Source organism: Lissotriton helveticus, chromosome 9 (genome assembly GCF_964261635.1).
Source record: "Lissotriton helveticus chromosome 9, aLisHel1.1, whole genome shotgun sequence".
In the NCBI taxonomy this organism is placed as follows: Eukaryota; Metazoa; Chordata; class Amphibia; order Caudata; family Salamandridae; genus Lissotriton; species Lissotriton helveticus.
In genome coordinates, this window is record NC_136070.1 from 247488220 (window position 1) to 247511582 (window position 23363).

Here is a 23363-nt window from a genome sequence, read left to right on the forward strand (position 1 = left end):
TGCGGATTGCACTTTATCTTAGTTTATGATTTCTGCTTTAAGAATAACGGCTGCACAATTAATGCTGCTCACGCCATAATATATTTTTTTGAAAGCACCGTGGTTTTAAGCCACACTTTATGCTCTTTTTTTAAAAGTGCAATATGCTACAGGTTTGTGAATGGTGGCTGCACATTTCTTTTGTTACACGAGACTTGCCCAAATCATTTAACACACAGTCAGCAATTGTGCCTGCTTTAGGTTTCAGCAGGACGCCCATTTTCATACGAGCACAGGTGCCGCACTTTAGGTTGCAGCATGGCGCCTGCATTTCGCCTCTCCGCTTGACTGTCTGCTCCTCATTCCAGTCCCGCCCCTGGGTTCCGTACTCTAGGTTTCAGCACAACGCCGGCTTCCATATTAACAACACAAGCGCCAGGCTTAATATTTTAGCACAGCGCCCGCTTTTATTATCTTTTTTTAATTAGCATGGTGCCCGCTTCCCGGGCCGCCATGCGTATAACTCTTTTCTGCATGGGCGCAGCGCTTTATATTTCAGCATGGCACCCGCTTTCATATTTACAACACTGGTGCCGCTGTGGAAAAGTAAATTTTGCCATGTTCTGTGTCCCTACGCCTTATCCATCATATGTTATGTGTGCATGATCAATATGCATATGTTATTCCCCATTTCTGATTAAAGACGCAATTACAGTTGTGTCCACCTCTAGTATGTTAGTTTCCAGTCCTCGTGAATACTACGAATATCAGGCCTATGTAAGTAATGTTGCCACGTTTCTCAGTGTGCACGTTATTCAATTGTAAAGTCCCCGTTTCCAGGCCTCACAAGGGCCCGGACCACAGATTCAGCTCCTGTCTCCTGAAAGCCTCGCTGAGGAGCGATACAGCCCCCACCTGTATCCTCGACCCTTCACTTACTTCCTGCCTTGCAGTGCCCGGTGCACCCCGGCTCTGCCTCTGAGTCTACCAAAAGTATGTTATAGTTCCAGCTATCAGTTCAGTCCTCCTCCTCTGCATTCCTAAGCTACTGAACTGCATCAATAGTTTCCGTCATTTGTCTAGCCTTCTCGTCTCCACGTTGGAGAAATACTGTATTTAATGGTCATTTAATATTCTTCACGCACTACATGTAGAATAATGCATGGTCCAGTCTTAGAATCAAGTTAGTTTTTCCCCTCATGACTTCTAGTTTATATCAACATGTTCCCTAAACATTAGATACCAGATAGGGTTTAGGTACATGTCGCTCCGACCCTCCAGATTCTAGTCTCTGCTCCTAGCACAGAGTTCATAGCCCCCAGCTTCTCCTAGTAACACGTCATTGCCAGTTTTCGCGCACCATTAGGTTAGAGGTCCCGGCTCCTTAGGTAGCCCCCTCCAAAGTTTCCGCCCATTCATGACATATTCTGTTACGTTTGCACCACATGTCTATGTATACGCCCAGTTACACCTCTTATTTCTCTTATCTCTCGCGACTGCTACGCGTCACGCCTTCTACTCCACCTACTGTTACGCCCACTGCAATGTAATGCTATGTGTTTGCGCTATGTATATAAGTCAATGTTTTGTTATTAAATGTTAGCGCGCTCATCCCAGACCTAGCCCCAGCAGCTGCTGGGCCTCTTTTCCCCTGCTGGGCCCCAGTTGTCCTGCTGGGCCCTGTCATTCTGTTCCTATGCAGGTTGTCCTGATCCTGTCCTTATGCTGTAATAAACCTGCAGAAACTCCTACTACCTCGAATCTTGACTCTTATTTATTGAGCTATCTGTTATGCTATAAGTCTAGTCAAAAATAGGGTATTATTTATTTATTTACCACATAATGGCGCCCGAATAGGGACTTGCCCTTTCCCCACGCGTCGGTGAAGCCACGCCGACCCCCTGACCCTCTGCAGTCGTGACGGAACCATACCGTGCACTGGCAGATATTTCTGCTCCAAGTATCCCTCAGGCCCACGGAGGAGACGGAGGAGGCGGTCCAGCATCCGAACGAGACGGTGGAGGAACGCGGCGAGTCCCGACCAGAGCCCAAGCCGAGAGTCCAAGGTCCGAGGTATCCGGAGGCCCACCCGTAACTGAAGTCCGAAGTCCGAAGTTCGTCGTCGTAGTCCAGTCCCGTCCGAGGCCTTCCGTTCCGTGCTGCCCGGTGAGTACCATTGCTGGGGTAGTGTCTAGACAGGGTCAGTCTAAATTGACTCCTGGTCCGTGGGTTGGTGGTACCCAAGCCCACAAACGAAGTGTTCACCTAGGTGGATACGGGTCTTGATGCGTTCCTTTATGGGACCGGTATGTTCCGTACTGTTACAGCAGTGCATCCAGTAACTCTAGTCTGTTCCGTTCTCGAGAATTCTGTTCTGTTTCTGTTTTCAGTATTTTCAGGTAGTATTCTGTTCGAACTGTTATTTATAATGTTGTTTAATGTATTTTCAACGTCGTGGTATGCCTGAATTGTTTTCTCAATTGTTATTGTTTTTCGCGTATTGTATTGTGTTCCGATTCAAGTTTAGAATGCCGCTCTTTTCCAAGTTACGTCAGTTAAAAACTAGAAAGGGTCTGCTGGAAGCAGCAGTTCCTGTTCCGCCTAGGGACAGTCCAGGTCATTTTATGTATCAGAAACATGGCATAAGCGCCATATTGTATCTAGATTTATGGGTAGAGTATACCAAACAGTTAGAAGAAAAGTATAGATGGCCCGTATCGGGTACATGGGATGCCGAATGTATCATGCGAGTAGAAGAAGCATTATGGAAAAAGAAAGCCAGACAGTCACAGAAAGATGCCATCGAGTTATGGCGTAAGGAAGCGCATAGAAGAACGGAAAAGGAAGTCAGAAAGTCAGAGTTAAGTAGAGAATCCCAAGAACGAGCCCAAGAAAGAGAATTAATCGAGATAGGTGAACAAGTCAAAGTCGAACAGTCAGACAGACAGAGGCATGCCCTTATTAAGGGTATGTATCCTCTCCTTGCCGAAGGCTTGCCAAAAGCGACCCCAGAGGCACCCAGTAATTTCCCGCCACCATTAGTTCCGACCAAGCTATGTCACCAACCGACCGCAGCTGATATTTTTATTTCGTCCTATTTGGACGACACAGTTCCAGAATATGCAAATCCAGTTCGCGCTCCACCTGTCCCTGTAAATCAGGCACTTCCCGTTCCTCCAGACACCGGAGTACCTGTTACGGTACCCCCGGGTCAGCCTGCCATACAAGTTCAGCCCACGTTACAATTACCGACCCTGCAAGCACGAAGAATGTCAGTCGACGATTCTAGTATAGGGGCCGCAGGGGGAGGTCCTCCTCAAACCCCGCCGCCACACAAACGTTTATCAGCACTCGAATTACATGCTCAAGCATCACAGCGTACTCCAAAAAGTAATAAGTCTGTTACAGAAATCAGACAAGCCCTTGCCGAATGTGTCTATGACACAGTCCCAGGCGAGTATAATATGGTTTTATATTCCGTACGCGTAAGAAGGGTGACCGAGTATCTAGTCACCTTACCAAATATGAAAGAAGATCTAGACAGAATATATCGTTTCATCCGTACAGGGGATGATCCAGAAAGTATTGGCGAAATTATGTCTCAAAGGAAAGCCGAGATTCAGCTCATGATATTAAAGTTCCTGATCAATTGTCTAATAAGAGAACAAGATTACCCGTCTAAAGATCCCGCCGAAATGAGAATCCTAACAAGGTGGAGTGATAATATAGCCGAGGGTAAGCACAAGACCATTAGTGCCATGGAAAGTATGTACAAGAAAATTCGTAAAGAAATAATAAGGTTACACGAACAGCGTAAAGCAGCACAAGTAAGCGAGAAAGAAAGTATCTCTGATCCTGAAGAGGAAGAGAACGAGAATCCCGCCAGAATAGCGTATGTAGGAAAATCCAGATTTCCAGATCGCCATTTACGTCTAGAACCCAAGTCTATTTTTCAACATCTAGCACCAGAACAAAGCTCTTTAGAACAAGTATTTCAAGCTACCGATCACATTCTGAAATCACGAGTCGGTTATAGCGAATTAAGTACCATGCACGAACAAGAACTAGCCCGATCAGCAGTCCGATGGATTACTGATTCTACCACTTTTCCAGACGAAATAGTGGCACAAATGTTTCTGAAACTGCCCCCAGCCGAGCAACGACTGGTGGGTATGTATATGATCCAGCACCTCATTACCCTGTATGAGGGTCAACATTCTGATCCAGGCCCGTTACATGATATCCTGAACGAGTTACTCCAGTACAGATGGAGAGGTCTAGGTACCGATTTAATTAGTGTCATTCTAGAACAGCGCCACAAGTATAGAACGTTCCCGAACCCGCATTTTGTTCATGTCTCACCCCCAGAAAGTAAACCATTCTACATAGACAGACAGAATCCGTTACGAGAAGTCCACCCAGTCCAAGGGGCGGGCGGCGTAATGCAACGAGTGTTTGTATACACTCCGATATCAAAGATGGAACTTCTTGAAATGAAGAAATTAATTCCCTGTCATGACAAAGATCCAGCGGGGTTCCATAGAGAATTAAAAGACATGCTCCGTATGGGAGAATACACTTACCCAGATATCATTAAAATGTTAAAGGTCCTGCTACCCGCAGGGGTGTATGAAAAGTTAAAAGAAAAAGAATGGGAGGTGGGAGAGAAAAAGATCGATTGGACAGCTCTAGAAGCTGAAGACAAGGCACGAGTACCAGGTACCGGTCTTGGAGATAAATGTAAAGAATTACCAGAATTATTGATTCAAGTTTTACCCAGATTATTGACAACTAGGAAAGAAGACTGGGATGCAATCTCAGCCTGTAAACAGAAACAAGATGAGGATATTAGTGATTTTTATTCTAGATTTGAGAAATGTTTCAGTATTAATAGTGGTCTCAAGACAAGTAGTGAGTCATACCCTCACCTTTTCGTTACCAAATTAGTCGAGAATTCAAGTCCACAAATTAAAAACCGAGTTTTGAAAGTCGAAAGCACCTGGCAAGCAAATACTCCGTCCCAGATGCTCCAGATGCTCCAGTACCACCAGAATAGAATCAGAGAAGAGCAAGAACACGAAAGAAAACGTATGAAAGACACGAAAATGAAAGTGCTAGTTGCACAATCTATTCCTCAAGACAGTCAGAAGAGGGGTCCGAATCAAGCCAGTCATCCTGCAGCTCCCGTTAAAGGGAACTGCAATTATTGTAAACAGCCAGGTCATTTTATAAACGAGTGTGCAGTTCTGAAACACAACATAGCTACTGGTAAGACTAAAGAAAGACCACGTCCGCCGAGACAAGAACAAGTTTCACAGACTCCTCAGTCACAGAATGCACAACAGACAGTTTCCGCACCGCAGCCTATTGCTGCAACACAGCACGTTACATCGCAGATGTACCAGTATGCACAGTCCGAGTATCCAGAGTACCAGTCATATTCATGAAACAGCCTAGAGAGGGAGGTAGGCTTGCCTCTCATCGAGATACCTGTAGACCAAGAAGGTCCCTATGTTCATAGTCAAGTATTAGGGAAAGACAGAAAGTTTTTGATCGATACAGGGGCAAGTAGGACCACAATTAGTCACGCCGAAGTTCCAGGGGCTCCGCTCTCAGGCTCAAGAAATGTTTCCCTTGGATTTTCAGGAAAACCCATAGTTAATGAGATATCAAAGCCAGTTACTCTAGAAGTAGGTCCATTGTCCCGCACTACTGATCTGTTACTTACTAAGTCATGTCCAGAAAATCTATTAGGCATTAAGACATTGAAAGAATTAGGTGCAGTTATTTGCTGTTCCCCAGAGGGAATACGTCTGTTCCTACGTGACTTTAAGGGTCACTATGTATTACGAGATTTTGATTCAAGATTGTCTAATGTTCCGCAGCATTTATGGGCGCAAGGTCCAACTGATGTAGGTTACATGCAAATCACACCCTATCGTGTGACTCTCAAGCCAGGTGTAGTGTTACCACGAATCAGGCAGTACAGATTGCCACCTGAGGCTGTAGCAGCCTTATCCAAAATTATTGACGAGCTCATGGCTCAAGGAGTAGTTGTAGAAACTGACTCCAATGTATGCAATTCTCCGATCATTCCAGTCATGAAACGTACTGATCCAAATGCACCCCCAGTATATCGATTAGTGATTGATTTACGAGAGCTTAACAAATGTATTATTCCTCAGTACCCAGTTGTCCCAGACATTTCTTCCCTGTTAACAGCCATTGATTCCGAAGCCATGTTTTTCACTGTTATTGACCTCAAGAATGCATTTTTTAGTGTTCCAATTCATCCAGACAGCCAGTTTCTTTTCGGATTCTGTTTAAATGGAAGGAGCTATATGTTTACACGCGCTCCTCAAGGTTTCACAGAAAGCCCTAGCATTTACAGTCAAGCACTCAAGAGACAACTAGACAACATTCACATGCCAACTGACACTGCCCTGCTCCAGTATGTCGATGATCTACTGATCACAGCCCGTTCTGAACGTGACTGCGAGCGTGCATCACTTACAGTTCTGTATTTTCTAGCCGAGATGGGGCACAAGGTGTCACCTTCGAAGCTTCAATTCTGTGTCCAGCAAGTGGTATACTTAGGACACTTGCTGTCCAAGAGGGGTAGGCAGTTGACACCCGACCGTATCCAGTTAATAGCGAGTCTTCCCCAGCCCAGAACCCAGAAGGAGGTGCGTGCCTTTATCGGCCTTACTTCTTATTGTAGACAATGGATTCCCCAGTATGCATTCCTAGCCAAGCCACTGATACAGTTAACGACACAGGAGGCAGCCGTATCGACTGTCCTCCCTTGGACATCTGACCATACACTTAGTTTTAATGAGTTAAAGAAAGCCCTATGTCAAGCTCCAGTTCTAGCTACACCGAACTACAGTAAGCCTTTTACACTTTTCGTTACTGAACGCGAAGGTACAGCATTATCTGTCCTCACACAAGATCAAGCAGGTCAATACAAGCCCTGTGCTTATTTTTCGAGCACATTAGATCCAGTCGCCCAGGCGTTGCCTGCGTGCCTCAAGTCAGTTGCAGCCACAGCACTGGCTATCAGACAAAGTGATTCTATAGTTTTAGGACATTCCTTGACAGTACAAGTTCCACATTCAGTAGAAGTTCTTTTAAACCGAATACAAACTCAGCACTTGACAATTGCACGTTTAACAGGTTATGAATTGACACTGTTCCAGCCACACATAGAAATTAGACGCTGCAACGTCCTGAATCCTGCTACACTGTTACCATCAGTTAGTTCAAATCCAGACACACATGATTGTGTGGAAGTAGTTAACATTACGACAAAGCCAAGACAAGACCTGACAGATATTCCGTTACCAGATCCTGACCTGACACTTTATGTGGATGGTTCATGTATGAGAACTAGTACAGGAGAACTAGTCGCCGCGTATGCAGTGACTACCGACACTGAAGTTATTGAAACACACCGTATTGATACCCTGTCCGCTCAAGCAGCAGAGCTAGTCGCTCTGACACAAGCCTGTATACAGGCCAAGAACCTGAAGGTTAATGTTTACACAGATTCACGTTACGCATTCGGAGTTGTACACGACTTCGGAGTGCTCTGGCAGGAGAGAGGTTTTATGACTTCTCATGGAACCAAGATTCAGCATGGTCCCCTTATTCAAGCCCTGTTAGATGCCATACATTTACCGACATCTATTGCTATCATGAAGTGCAAAGCACATACGAAAGTCACTGACATTATTTCCCAAGGTAATGATTTAGCAGACCGCACAGCCAAGCTTACAGCACAGACTCCAGACATTCCAGTTAATATGACACATACTCCAGATCCGATTACATGCATGACAGTTAAGGACCCTACTCAAGATGTCATAGATATCCAGTCACATGCTACTCCCGATGAAATCAAGAAATGGTCTGTACAAGGAGGGGTCCAGACAGATCAGGGATGGTTAACGAAGGGTAGAGCCACATGGTTTCTCCCCGATTCTATGGTTCAAGTCATTATCAATACCGCACATAGTCCAGCACATTTAGGAGAAAAAGCTATGTTAGACAGTATCCAGAACATTTGGTTCAACAAGCATCTGCGAGCTGCAGCCAAGCAGAAAGTCCGTACCTGTATGATATGTTGTCAGTTTAATCCAGGTAAAAGTGTCCCGGTGGAACAAGGTGGTTTCCAGCCCCCTGACCACCCTTTTGAGGTCCTCCAGATGGATTATATTCAGATGGAGCGATGTCGAGGTTTCAAGTATGTTCTTGTAGTTGTATGCGCTTTGTCCAGATGGACAGAAGCATATCCAGTCCCAGATTACACAGCCGCGACCACTGCCAAGCAGTTGGTTCGTGAATTCTTCCCTAGATATGGACTCCCTAGAGTCGTATATTCTGATAACGGCCAGCCATTCTCATCTGAACTCATGAAACACGTTTCCCTGTTGTTAGGGTACCAGTGGAAGTTCCATTGTGTACGCCATCCAGAAGCCGCTGGACTAGTCGAAAGACATAATCAGACTCTGAAAATCCGTATAGCAAAAGTCTGTAAAGACAAGGGTGTGGACTGGTTAGTAGCTTTGCCAGTCGCTCTGTTTTACATGCGTATGGTCGCACATTCCAGATCAGGTCTGTCCCCGTATGAGGTCGTTTTCGGCCGCCCCCCTAATATGTGGGGTACTCCTAGACCCCGAAGTATTACCGATGTTTCATGTAATATGCTGACAGATTACCTAGCTTCCTTGATGTCTGCCCTCAACTCATGTCGTTCACAGGTTGCCGCCGCATTTCCAGACAATACCGAGGTGGCACCGCACGAGATCGTTCCAGGCTCCCTTGTGATGATCAGAAATTTTGACAGATCAAGTCCGCTGGAACCACGTTGGAAGGAGCCACGTCAGGTCCTCTTGACCACCCGAACTGCCGTCAAGTTGGAAGGCAGGAAGGGGTGGGTCCACCTTTCTCATGTAAAACTTTTCAAAGGATCGAAACCAGTCTTCAAAAACATTTCCAAGAACATTTCCCAGGATTCGAAGGATTGCCAGAACATTGTTTTAAAGGACTGTCCCGCACAAGACATTATTACAACCCCTCCCTTGTTAGAGAAAACTCCGCAACAGGAGTATAAGTTAAAGCTCAGGTCTAATAAGTCAGCCAGTTTGATTGTATAAGTCCTCCCCTAGGTGAAACGGTTAGACTGTTTCTGACATGTATAAAATAGACCCCCATAGTGAGAGAGTCAGTCAAAGTTCAATCAAATGTATCGTTTTTCTGAGTTTCATATTATTTCTCAGCATAATGATTTCCTGCACTAGTTACGCACTTTTTCTGTGTTTTTCAGTTCCTCATGTAAATATGTCTGCTCATGCTACAGTAGAGCACACGTTTAGTGATCTGCCTCCTCACGAATATTCATACCGCCTCGCCATGCGTAACAACACATTTATCCGTATGTTACATTATTCACACCAGACCAGCAATGCCACTAATTGTTGGGTGTGTGGTCGACTCCCCCCTTTCCAGACACCGAAGGGAGTTCTGCCACTCTTTCCTTATCCATTCTCACACAATGGTTCGTGTGGAGCATGGTCCACGTTAACGTCATCCTCAACAGATATGTCTTTTCTTAACAGTACATGTTTCCCAGACAAGCAAGGTTTCCCCCACAGAACAGGTTTAGATTTAGAAAATGAAGTATATAATTTAGGAAATTATTCGTCGAATTTCATGGTTCTGAATGTTCAGTCTGATACTACTCCAGACTCACCCGCTATTTCAGTACTACCAGTCAAAGGCGAATTATGTGTCCGTAGTTATGGTTCTGTACACATAGGTCATAGTGAATGTACTACTGTTATCCAGTATAGTGACAGTGGGAAATCTATTTTCAAAGCTTCACGTCATTCTTATTTTATTTGTGGTCAAACTGCATATGTCCGTCTGCCCCTCGATTGGGAGGGAACCTGTTACATTGCTTTCCTACTGCCACCTGTCTTTCTAGCCCCACCTGACTATCATAGGAATTCTTTCTTAGTACACACTAGACACAAGAGAAATCTCCCGATTGTCGATTATACTGAAACCGCCGCAGAGCAATTCATTGATATAGATAAAGGTGTTTTCCCTTATTTAGGTACAGTTGTAAATAGTAAGCTCATCCGTAGGTTAACAAGAACCCTTGAAGCAGTAGTAGATGAGACTGCCTCCGCTCTAGGTAACTTAACTGAAGAGCAATCCTTTATGAGAATTGTCGTTTTACAGAATCGTCTCGTCCTTGACGTCATACTGGCCGATAGGGGCGGGGCCTGTAGAGTTCTCGGATCCAGTTGTTGTATTTTCATTCCAAATAACGCGCCGTCTGTTTATTCAGCTATAACCAGACTCCATAAAATTGCCCATCTGTTACACCAAGATCTAGGCACCTGGACATGGTCCGGTTGGTTCTGGAATATAATTTCCGCATGGGGATGGAAAGTCCTGTCCTTTTTAGGTATTGCAGTAGCGATCATATTTAGCTGCTGCCTCTGTATACAATGTGGCCCTGCGATTTGCAGCATGTGTGCTACTTCTTGTATTCCCAGTCCCAAGCCCCGTTCTAAATCTCGTTCCAAGACAATTCGAGACGAGCAAATGGTACTGTATGAAATGATAGACGGTATCATGAATATTGATGTTTCCTGATGGAAACGTAGTGACAAGGAGGGAATGTGGAAAAGTAAATTTTGCCATGTTCTGTGTCCCTACGCCTTATCCATCATATGTTATGTGTGCATGATCAATATGCATATGTTATTCCCCATTTCTGATTAAAGACGCAATTACAGTTGTGTCCACCTCTAGTATGTTAGTTTCCAGTCCTCGTGAATACTACGAATATCAGGCCTATGTAAGTAATGTTGCCACGTTTCTCAGTGTGCACGTTATTCAATTGTAAAGTCCCCGTTTCCAGGCCTCACAAGGGCCCGGACCACAGATTCAGCTCCTGTCTCCTGAAAGCCTCGCTGAGGAGCGATACAGCCCCCACCTGTATCCTCGACCCTTCACTTACTTCCTGCCTTGCAGTGCCCGGTGCACCCCGGCTCTGCCTCTGAGTCTACCAAAAGTATGTTATAGTTCCAGCTATCAGTTCAGTCCTCCTCCTCTGCATTCCTAAGCTACTGAACTGCATCAATAGTTTCCGTCATTTGTCTAGCCTTCTCGTCTCCACGTTGGAGAAATACTGTATTTAATGGTCATTTAATATTCTTCACGCACTACATGTAGAATAATGCATGGTCCAGTCTTAGAATCAAGTTAGTTTTTCCCCTCATGACTTCTAGTTTATATCAACATGTTCCCTAAACATTAGATACCAGATAGGGTTTAGGTACATGTCGCTCCGACCCTCCAGATTCTAGTCTCTGCTCCTAGCACAGAGTTCATAGCCCCCAGCTTCTCCTAGTAACACGTCATTGCCAGTTTTCGCGCACCATTAGGTTAGAGGTCCCGGCTCCTTAGGTAGCCCCCTCCAAAGTTTCCGCCCATTCATGACATATTCTGTTACGTTTGCACCACATGTCTATGTATACGCCCAGTTACACCTCTTATTTCTCTTATCTCTCGCGACTGCTACGCGTCACGCCTTCTACTCCACCTACTGTTACGCCCACTGCAATGTAATGCTATGTGTTTGCGCTATGTATATAAGTCAATGTTTTGTTATTAAATGTTAGCGCGCTCATCCCAGACCTAGCCCCAGCAGCTGCTGGGCCTCTTTTCCCCTGCTGGGCCCCAGTTGTCCTGCTGGGCCCTGTCATTCTGTTCCTATGCAGGTTGTCCTGATCCTGTCCTTATGCTGTAATAAACCTGCAGAAACTCCTACTACCTCGAATCTTGACTCTTATTTATTGAGCTATCTGTTATGCTATAAGTCTAGTCAAAAATAGGGTATTATTTATTTATTTACCACACCGCGCTTTATGTTGCAGCATGACACCCGCTTCTATATTTTCAAACCTAATAGCTATAAATCTCGGAAATGCAAGACCTATTGCATTGCAAACAATTGTTATTTCAATGAATTTGCTAAATGTGTGCAAATGTTTTCTAGTGCCTTTGCAAAAGTAAAAAAATTCTGGGGCAAATCTTAGACATCAAATGGCTCAACAATACAGTCGCACCGTTCTATACAAGACTAGCAATAACACGATTTAAAATGTCCACTTTATTTCTAGTTACTGTATAGAAATAAGTGGTGAATTGGTAATTAAAATCAAATATTGTAATGAGCAAAATGCTTGAGGCATATACTCACCTGAACACTTTCTGAAGAGGAAGGATCATTCACACACCCTTTCACCAACTTGCCAAACTCCAACAGCCAATCACCATGCTTCTGTTGGGAAAACATAAAAAGCAGTATGGTAATAGTGTAGAATGTCATAATCTGGTGCTACAAACTGGGATTGTCTTGCCTGCACATTCATGCAAACCATGGTAGTCTACCAGATGTCAGTTCCAATGGATATCCCATATCTTTTCGTCTTCCACTTGACCTGTAGCTCTTGACTCAGTGCCCTATGGTTTACATAAATAGGGTTGCTGCAAATCTCTCTCCTTCAGAGCTAAGGTGTCAATGAGTGACGCTGGCAAAGCTGCCCTTGAAGGACTGCAATACAAAAGGCGTTTGGGCAGGGGGCAGTACCAGCTGAATTTGAATTTGAATTTAAAAACATTTGTTGAGCGCACTTATACCAAGCGGTTTCATGGCGCTTTAATGATTACGACCAGCAGGTAGCAGCAAAAACATTTTAAGTAGAAAAGGCGCTGGAAAAGAGAAAAGTTTTAAGATTTTTTCGGAACTCTAAGTAAGAGGGTGAGGTACGGATTCCCAAGGGGAGGGAGTTCCAGAACGTTGGTGCCAGGGCCGCAAATTTTGCCCCGCCAGCTTTCTTTTTCTTAAAGCGGGGTACGGTCAGGAGTGCCATGTGGGTTGAACGAAGTTCTCTGTCCGGTAAGTAGGGGCTGATGGCTGAGTTAATAAACTCGGGGGCAGTGCCCATCCTGGCCTGGTAAGTGAGGCAGCCCAGTTTGAATAGGGATCGTTCTCTCACAGGCAGCCAGTGCATGGCCTTCAGCAATGGGGTTGCACGATGGTATTTGGGCAAACCATGGATCAGGCGGGCAGCCTGGTTCTGCACCAGCTGTAAGCGGTGTATGGCATAGGCCGGTGCGCCATTGTAGATTATGTTTCCATAATCAAGGCGCGAGAGCACCATAGCCATTACGATGACCTTTAGCGCCGGGAGAGAGAAGAAACGGGATATTTTCCTGATTATCCTGAGGGAGAAGAAGCAGGAGGATACTACCGAGCTAACGAGAGTGTACAGAAAGTTGGGTATTTAGCAAGATCCCAAGGGTCTTGACTTTAGGGACCGGGAGTGGGGGGGCACCAAGTGAGGGGGGCCAAAAGGACGGGGACCATGGACTGCAACCACCTCCGGTCAAGACTAGCTCAGTCTTGTCTGGATTAAGCTTGAGGTGGTTGCAGTTCATCCAGTCCTGAATGAATAACATAACAGTTTGGACGTTCTGAGCGGATGAAGGGGAATGGGAGAGATTAAAGATTAGCTGGAGGTCGTCGGCATAGTTGAACACCGTGACCTCCAGCTGCTGCAACATAAAAATGAGGGGGTAGATGTATAGATTAAACAAAAGGGGGGAAAGTGACGAGCCCTGGGGAACGCCGCACTCCACCTTGCGGGGAGCGGCAGTGAAATCAGCAAGGTGGACCGCCTGAGCCCTATCGCATAGGAAGGATTCAACCCATGAAAGGGCCGAGCCCTCTATGCCCGCCGCCTTGACACAGGTAAGAAGGGTGGAGTGGTCCACCGTGTCAAAGGCGGCGGACAAGTCCAGAAGGATAAGGGCCTGCGAGAGATTGGTGTCGATGCCTTCGCGAAGTCCATCCATTACGGAAATCACTACCTTCTCCGTGGAGTGTAGCGGTCGGAAACCTGCCTGACGGGGGGAAAGACAGTGATTTGCTTCCACGTGAGCACTCAGGGTGGTGGTGACGTGAGTTTCCAGAACCTTTCCCAAGTAGGGTAGTAGGGAAATGGGACGGTAGTTAGAAGGGGATGAAGGGTCGACACCAGGTTTTTTCAGGATTGGAATAACGACCGCTGCTTTGTGAAAGTTGGGGACAATGCCATTGCTGAGCGAGTCGTTGAGGAGAGTGAGGGGGGGGGGGGCAGGGCAATTAAGATAGATTGCTCTAAGGATGTGGGCAGGGCCGAAGTCTAGTGGAGAGCCAGATTTTACCCGTTGAAGTAATGGGGGAAGAGAGTCCATGGTCAGAGGAGGAATAGTGGTGAGTTTGGTGGCAGTGGGGGGGGGGGGGGGAGAGAGGGATTAACGAAGGTTGGTGAGGGAAGGGGAATGTTAATTTTGATTTTGGCAACCTTCTCAAGAAAGAAAGCATTGAGCGAGTTGCATAGATGTTGTGAAGGGGGATCGTGGCCGTGGCTCTGTTGGATGCAGCTAGTTCGTGCACCGTGGCAAAGATTTCTTTGGACTGGGACTCGGCCATTAGAACTCTGTTAGAGTAGAAGACTGTCTTGGCCTCCAGTATGGCTTTTTTGTAGGTCTGGAGAGCAGAGAGGTAAGCGGTTTTTAGTGTAGGGCAATAGGCTCTCCTCCAAGCACGCTCAGCTCTCCGCGTAGCTAGTTTCTTTGCCTTAAGGTCTGAGTTGAACCATCTGTTGGCTGCATGAGCCCTTTTAACCGTGATGCGTCTAACGGGAGCGAATCTGTTGCCTGAATGAGTTAGCCAGTTATTGATGGTTGCCAGCTGGGCAGGGGCGGCGAGGCCTGAGAGATCGGGGCTGGTCCTGGCCAGGGACGAGCAAAAGGAAGGCATGTCAGCTTTGCCCCATTTTCTGACCCAGATGTTCTTGCGGAGTGGAGGCTTCGAGTCGGGGGCCAGAGCAAGGGAAAATGAGATAAGGGAATGATCAGACCAGGAGCAAGGGGAGACGAAGGGGGGTGAGATGGGGACATTCAAAGCCCAGACCTGGTCCAACGTGTGACCGTGGATGTGAGTGGGACTGTGGATGTAAGATGTAAAGTTGAGACTGGTCATGAGGTCCGTGAAATCCCTGAAGTGGGGGCTTTCAGCTGGGTCGTTAGGCCAGAAATTGAGATCTCCTAGGACTAGGACTGAAGAGTTGTTGATCGCCAAAGTGGCTAGGAGTTCTTGAAAGCTAGAGTTAAAAGACGGGGTGAGGCGAGGGGGGCGATAGATGAGGACGCATGTCAGAGGCGTCTGATAGGAAGTAGAGCGTGCTACCAGGAAGTCCACTTCTGGAATTGGGGGGAGGGGAGGATCTGAAAGTAGAGGTCAGTGCGAGCTATCAAGGCCACTCCTCCACCCTTCTTGCCCTCTGGCCGATCCACTCGGATGGCAGAGTGTGAAGAGGGCAATATAGCTAGAATATTGGGTAGGGAGTCCTCCTTGAACCAAGTTTCTGTTAAAAACAGGACGTCGGGAGCATGAGTGTCGATGTAGTAGGATAGCTCATGCTGGTGGCTGACTGCTGACCTGGTATTAAGAAGCGTGGCCGAGATGTTAAAAGCCGGAGTTTGGGGAGTGAGAGGGTAGTCGGGGATCGAGGATGGTGGGACATGCGGGGGCATCATTTGTGACACAATCATAGGAGGGGAGCGGGGGGGGGGAGGCAGACAGGCCATGGACAGATACCAGGGTTGCTACAGGGGAGGAGATGGTGCCAGGAATCCAATGAGAGCAAAGCTGATGTGGGGGATAGGTGATCAGTCGGGCAGAGTGAGGTGCCCCTTGCCCCTGCCGGCCGCGGACGGGCTTGCCTTTGGCGCGCTGATGGCGCGCCCGCTGCGCCCGTCCGCTGCGCCTCCGGGATGATGGCTCCATTTTGTATTGCCGAGGGTGGGAGGGTGGGAGGGGCCGAGCACTGGTCTGCCTGCCCTTCTCCTGCCCTCAACCAAGATGGCGGGGGCCCCAGCAGCGTCTACTCGGCTGCAGGGGGAAGGTCTGGGGAAGCTGCACACCACCGGCCCACCAGGGATTCAAAGAGGCGGTGGGGGTGAAGCGCAGGTAAAAAACAGAATGTGCAACTAGCAATTCAGTCCACAAAGTAAAAAATCATTAGAAAGTTAAAAGCCACAATATTTTAAAACGAGCGCTATGAGCATAGAATAATTGCAGGCAAGTCCCGGCTTTTCGCCTCAGGACGCTTTTACCACACTCCGCACGCTGCTGCTGGCATATCGCTAAATTGATCAAAGTAGTGCTCATCATGGGGCCAATGAAATGCAAGCTTACTTAAGTTTACACAATTAGCTTCTAAACATTATTTGAGCTTAAGGACAGCTGAGTCTGCCATATTATTCAGCCTATGAAAGTCTGAAGCAGGTTAACTTGGCTCCTAACAGAACACTTGCAGGTGGATGTGACTACACAGAATGAGTCTATGTCACGGACTCCCAGAGGTTACAGTTGCAAAGAAAGTCACCCTTCTGGTGCATGGGCTCAGGCCTAAACATATCCGACCACAAAAAAATATTTATTTGGAAATTATGATACAAGTTGTTACGGTTAATTGATGAATTCTGAAGGACGACTGTTACCCAGTCCTGGAAAAGCCAACCAAGAACTACTAAATGCCTTCTTGACACAAAAGGAGACTGTGACCTTTTTGAATGTACCATATATTTAAAAAGTCTGAATTTAAATGTGAATGTGTCCCTTACAGAAACCCTTCAAACACTTAATAAAAGCACGACTCATCATGCCAACCACACTGAAGCACATCATGACATGAAGACACTAACAGAATACCGGCACTATAAGACCACCCCAAAGCTCCAGAGCGCACAAGGATTTGAGTCTCTATGGTAATTCTTGTAATTGCATACATACATACAATTGCATAATTACATAATTTTATCTGATCAAGCACTAAAAAAGACATTGACAAGCAAGCCATCTTTGGAGAACCCAGAGGCGAAGTAAGGTGATTTTCTGTCTTGTTCTGAGTGACAAAAGATCTACATTAGGTATCCTCTCACTTTTAGACACATCAGAGTAGAACCCACTCTTTTTCCCCACGGTATTATGGTGTCATTGTCTTCAAATCCATTCAACAATTCTGGGAACTAACTGCTGGAAGGGAAGAAAAACTTGCTTACCTGTAGTAATGATCTTTCTGGTGGATACTCTACCTACCTGCAGCTTCCTAACCTGTAGAACATCCCCCCTAGACATCACACTGGATCCAGAAAACATCAAAGCAACAACGTCGCTGGTAGAGGGGACTGCACTCAGTCAGCAATGGAAGTGACCTCAATCGATGCCACCAAGGTCATAAAGCACCCACCCACGTGCATCGATGTCAGTTTTCCTCCATTTTCTCCAAGGCTTCGAGGCAAAAAAGAAGAGTGACATCAATAATGAACTACCAAATATTTAAACATGGGATTGTATGAACTGTTCCCATAATCCAACCATAAAATGGGGAACAGGCAGGTGGGTGAGCAATAAGCAGGTAGAGTATCCACCAGAAAGATTGTTGGCACAGGTGTGTAGCTTTTTCTTCGGATTGATACTTTTAGCTGCAGAGTCCTCACCTGTAGAATGGATTACCGAGCAATACCCTGCCCCATATGAGGGTTGATGGATAGTCAGATAAGAAAATTCAGCAAGAAGGGCCTGGCAAGGTGTCTATCCCTGCGCACCTCTGCGTGCAGATAGCAGTGATTAGCTAGGAAGCCCACGTTGCTGCCTTACAGATGTCTGCAACTGGGATCCCTTGAGTGAGTGCAGAAGGTGTTGACTTTGCCCCGGTGGAATGGGCCCTGATTCCTTCAGGAGGCTCTTTCTTGACTAAAACGTAGCAGGGCATGATTCACAGGATGAGACACAGAGTCCTCCTCTGCACTGCGTTTTGGTGCTGCAGTAGTGGACAAAGAGTTGGTTATTCGACCAGAATTCCTTGATGCGGTCTAGTTAGTAATTATTCGCTCGCTGAGGATCCAACCGATGGAACCATTCCTCCTCTTGCATAGGATAAGGTGGAGGGTAGAAGGTTGGCTGAATGATGGATTGGGCAAGATGGAAAGTAGTGACCACCTTAGGAAGAAAAGCAGCCTCGATTCAGAACACCACCTTTTCTGGAAAGAAGGTAGTGAAAGGAGGGCGAAAGCTAAGCCCCTTCAACTCACTGACCCTACTAGTTGAAGTGATAGCAAGCAAAAACACAGCATTGAGGGTTAATATTCGAAGAGTACAACTGTAAAGGGGCTCAAATGGAGTCCCAATTAAAATGGCAAGAATAAGATTCAAGGCCAATTGAGGAACCTCAAGGAAGTTGGAGAAAAACGGCAGGTCTTTCTTGTCTTTAAGATAAAGCATGACAACAGTAGATTTAAATAGGAATGGCTGATCCAGCAGACAAGGCAGCAAGAAAATACTTCAGAGTGCCAATGGCATATCCCCTCTGAGCAAGGGAAATCACAAATTGCAGTACATGAGATAATTTGGCAGCAAGGGATCCACACCATTGTCTGCACCCCATGCAACAAAGTTGCCCAAAGTGCCGAAATAAACAGACTTATTGGAGGAGTGACACAAGCAAAATGACGTTGACCACCTACTGTGGCAGCTGGGAGGAGTTCAGTTGTCCCACCCTCAATCTCCAAGCATTGGAGGTGGCACCAATTGAGGGAAGGACCATCCCCCCTGACTGGGAGAGAAGGTCTGGCCTGAGTGGAAGGCGAAGCAAGAAACATGTGGAGAAGCACAGAAGATACATATACCACACCCTCCTCGGCCAAACTGGGTCAATAATAACAACTTTGGGCCAGTCTTGGTAAATTTTCCCTAGAACTTAAGGAATCAAGGATATGGGGAAAATGAGTAATGCAGCTGAAAGTTAAATCTCAGCTAAAACACGCCCCCCAAAGCTCCTCTCAGCAGACACTGCATGGTGTATAAATGCTGGAAGTAAGCAGTTTCTGAGCAGGTCAATATGCCCACCTGAGGAGTGCTCCACTGGGCAAGAATGTCCTGGAATACCTCTGGTAGAAGACACCACTCGTGATCAGAAAATGTCGGCTCTGACCCAGACCATTTGGTGATGTGTCCAGGACCACAATCTCAACGTCTCCACGCAAAGGAGAGGAGACTGTACTCCGGTTTGTTTGTTTATATACTACATTGCCATCGTTTTGTTTGTCAAGATCTGGAACAACCAGCACCTGCTGGAGGGGAGAAAGACCTTGAGCGCCAGTCGGTTCGCCCGAAGTTCCAGCAGGTTGATGTGAAATACCTGATCTTCCGGAGCCCAGAGACCCCTGAACTCCAGATCCTCCAAATGGGCTCCCCACTCTATGGTTAAGAAATCCTTTACTCCCGTGGTTATGACTGAAAGGGGAGGGAATACCATCTTGTGAGTTAGGTCTGCCTCTTTTCCCTATCAGGAAACTTTCACTGCAGCGCTGGGAGAGATCATGGTTGAGTCCAACAGGTCTACCTCATACTAGAGCCACTTCCTGCAGAAGCACCACTACCGCTGAGGGCATTCATGTGTCAACGTACATGTGTGACTTGGAGGATAGAGGACACCCGCAGACCTTGAAAATACAGGACTCTAGGGACTGGGTCTCTCCTCCCTTTTTGGAAGGAAATAATGATCTCCTGGATGTCTCATTCTCTGGGATGGAAAATAAATACGCAATGGTGTCCAGTACCGGCTCTATGAACTGTAGTAGTCAGGAGGGCCACAGGTGAAATCTAGGCTCGCTTATCAAAAAGCCCAGGTTGACCAGCCGAGATGCAGTCATTTACAAGTGGCATATCATCATCTTTAGCGAGCTTACTTTGAGGAGCCAGTCGTTGATATATGGGAAAATAAGGATGCCCAAATGTCTGAGATGGGCAGCTACCACTGCCATCACCTTTCAGAAGACTCAAGGTGCCGATGTCAGGCCAAAGGGTAGTACTGGAAACTGGCTGTGCATTGAACTCACCACAATTGACAAGCTTTTCTGATGAGATCGCAGGATAGGGATGTGAAGTATGCATCCTGCAGGTCCAGGGACGCCTTCCAGTCTCCAAGCTCCAATGCCAGTAGAACTGAAACTAGAGTCATCATATCGAACTTTTTCTTTTTGAGGAAGAAGACCGCCGTCCTACTTGAACACTGAGGAAGTAACATGCATAACAACCCTGGCCGTTTTCCCGTCTCTGGTACAAACTCCTTCGCTCCTTTGAGGAGAGCTGCCACCTCCTGATGAAGAATGGTCTGGAGGCGTAGAGGAGGGAGGAGGTTGGAGTGTGGCATACCATGAAGAAAGGAAAGGGTGTAGTCCCTTTCTATAATTTGAAGGAGCTACTGAACCAAAGAAATGGCCTTCCAGACTGGAAGAAAGTGGAACACCTGCACTCACACAAGCTCCATGTGAGACTGGGGAAGCAAATCAGGCCTGCTTCCCTGTAGGCTCGGGGGAGTAGGAAGAGGAAGAAGGTTGCAAGGCGGATCCTCAGCCCTTTCCTCTACTGCAGCCTCTGTATGGACAGATGAAGGGGTTAGGCTAATGCTGAAGCACTAGTTGAATCTTCTGGGGTAGCATGGAACAGCCCTCTTCCGAAGCCATGGAAGTGAAGAAAAGAACAGTAGTCTTTGGTTGGCGGCAGGAACTGAAGGCTTAGGGATCTGGCTGTGGCTTTACAAGCCTTGAACCGCTCCAGCATTGAGTCACCATTGTTTCCAAAAAGGTGTACCCCGTCGAAAAGGAAGTCCATAAAATTGGCTTAGACATCTAATAAGATGTTGGACGTTTTGAGCCAAGCGTACTGAAATGGAGGTACCCATGGCTTGGTAGACAGAGTCTGCAGTGTCTTTATCAGAATTAATTCTGTGCAGACAAGCATTCCGGCCATCTGTGATAAGTTCTTGGAAAAGGTACTTCATGTCAGCAGGGACAATCACTTGGGCAGATTGGTAGCAGACAGGAGGCAGTTGGTACTGAGGGATTTAAGGCCATACTGAGTACAGAAAAGTTCTTACCCGAGGTGCCAGGCGTTTTGATTCTGTTGGCAGGAGCTGCAGGAAAAGCACCACCATGTTGAGCTCCCGAACAGGAAGCTTGAATGACTACGCTCTCAGTTAAAGGTTGTGTGGAGAGGAAGGCTGGATCGCCAGGGGCAGAGCGATCAAGGCAGAGCATGAGTCTATTGACTGCCAGCGGAGAGGAGGGCCTCTCATCCTGCTAAGACAGGATCTAGCAGAGGCACATTAAAGGGGAGAAGAGGCTCCGAGGAGATCAATGAGGGTCAGAGGATCTCTGCAAGGACATTAGTTTTCATCTTAGCTGATGGAAGCTGCAAGTCTTGTTCAGATTTTATCATAACCTTATGCAGTGACACTACACAGGCATTGGTGGTCCAGGGGGGCATTTTATACCTAGCTCTGGGGAAATATCCAAGCCACTTGACGAAGACAGGCCCTGAAAATCAAGAGGATCTACAGCACAGGAAAGTTACTCCACAGTGCTAGAATCCTGCCTAAATATTTTGTGGAGGTGCGATACGGAAGCCTCCTCTTTCAGCAACCTTTGGGCCTCTCTGCGGTAATGGTGCTTGGGCTCGACGTGGGCCTGAGTCACTGTATCTGGAGGAGGTGGTGGCAATCTTAGCGCCTTCCATGACATAGGTTGCAGTGTCAAGAAGCGGAGCGCAGGATCATAACAGTGTGTTGAAAGCACCAGCTCCGATGGGGCATCTGCTAGAAGGGCTGGAACACCGGCTCTGGAGGCTCGAGAAGTAGAAGTGGTGGCTTTGAGGGCTCCGTAATGATGGAGGTCTGTCTGGAGCAGAGTCCATAAGAGGAGCAGGGCTGCACGGAGGATCCACTGGCATCAGGTTGACAAGCTCTTGTTCTGAGGAGAAAGTTCTGTCGGAGACAGAGCACATCAAGGTAGACTTTCCTCCAGAACTTTCTTGTCCTTCCGGTGTTTCCTCTATCGCCTGCCTGAATGGATGATGAAGAGCAAGAATGGTGCCGGCACCACTTTCAGTGTGGTTGCCCTTTGCTATGAACATTAAAACGTGGCCTCCCTCTTCTTGATGTCATTCGGATGCATGCTGAGGCACAAGGGAGCAGGGCTTCGAGTCATTGTCACACCCTAAACACCACAAACAGACAGCATTGGGGTCTGTAATGGACATCTGCCCTTGTCAGTTCCTTAAGGGTTTCAACCCAGACTTTTTGGTAGGGGATGTTTATGGTACTGCATAATAATTTGGAGATCTGTGAGGAAAATTCTTTAGGTTGTGAAGCTCCGGATCTGTGTTGAAGCTGCAGAAAAAAAGGGAACGGACGTTGTTGCTTCGGGGTGGGCCTCAGTGGCATCAGCTAATGTCACTTCCTACGCTGAAGTCCAGCGCCCTCAACAGGCGACGTCATTGCTTTAGAATATTCGGGATCCAGTCTGAAGCCTGGGGGATGTTCTACAGGTGAGGAATCTGCAGGTAGATGTATCCATCAAAAAGATGTTGTTTCAACTCCCAAGACCAAAGATTCTGAGCAGGTGCCTCAAACCAGTTGTTCATTCCTTTCCAAATACGAATGTAAACATCTATCTGAAAGCATTTGTAAAAGATTCCAAATACAAAGTCCTGAGAAGCAATCTGAGACACCGGAGCATTCTTGTTATACCATAGGGAGAAAAATAATAGTTCATATTCACTGTAGCAACAAGTAGCAATAATATGTACATTCATATTAAGCTGAAGTTGAATAACTCCAGTTACAAACCTTGAACAGGGTTATGGGGGTGAACTTTTTGTTAATGGGAGTACATACTTAACCGGTCACTGGAGAATCAAAATAATACAATTTATAATCTTGAAGAATACAATAAAATCAACCTATAGAGACGCAGTCTAGTCTTACCAAGTTGGAAGGAACAGACACATGTGGAAAGAGTTTCTGCAACGTTTCTTTAGTTTCTGTCTCAATAACCTGCATCTGTTGCTCTCTCACCTAAATGTCAAAAACATTTAAAGGATAGATTGTTTTTTTTGGTATAGCGATGCAACATTTTTCGTACTACTCATCACTCATTACATTAATGTGTAGCAATATTAAGCCAAAAATCACTGGGAAAGTAGTAACAAGGAAGAAAAATGCTTAACTGAATAAGTGCTTCCCAAATCATGGATTTGCAGGCCATAAAAAAGCCATAATCTACTTTAATATGAAAACAACACCTAGCACTGCTAAGAGACATAGGCATATTGCTATGAACACATTATTTTGATGTGATAATGGTCCCCTCACCCCAACCATGAGATAATATTGCTCGTAGGCATTATTTAG

General features: G+C 46.4%; 1 protein-coding gene across 16 annotated transcripts in view; it reads right to left on the reverse strand.

Annotated features, from left to right (window-relative positions):
• Positions 1–23363, reverse strand: part of KTN1 (kinectin 1) — a 447380-nt gene that overhangs the window by 81920 nt on the left and 342097 nt on the right. For all 16 annotated transcript variants that reach the window (XM_078659859.1, XM_078659855.1, XM_078659854.1 and 13 more), the window contains 2 exons: positions 22938–23027; positions 12260–12340 (listed from right to left, as the gene is read on the reverse strand). In XM_078659859.1, the coding sequence (XP_078515985.1) occupies positions 12260–12340; positions 22938–23027 (171 nt within the window). The remainder of the gene's footprint in view (positions 1–12259; positions 12341–22937; positions 23028–23363) is intronic.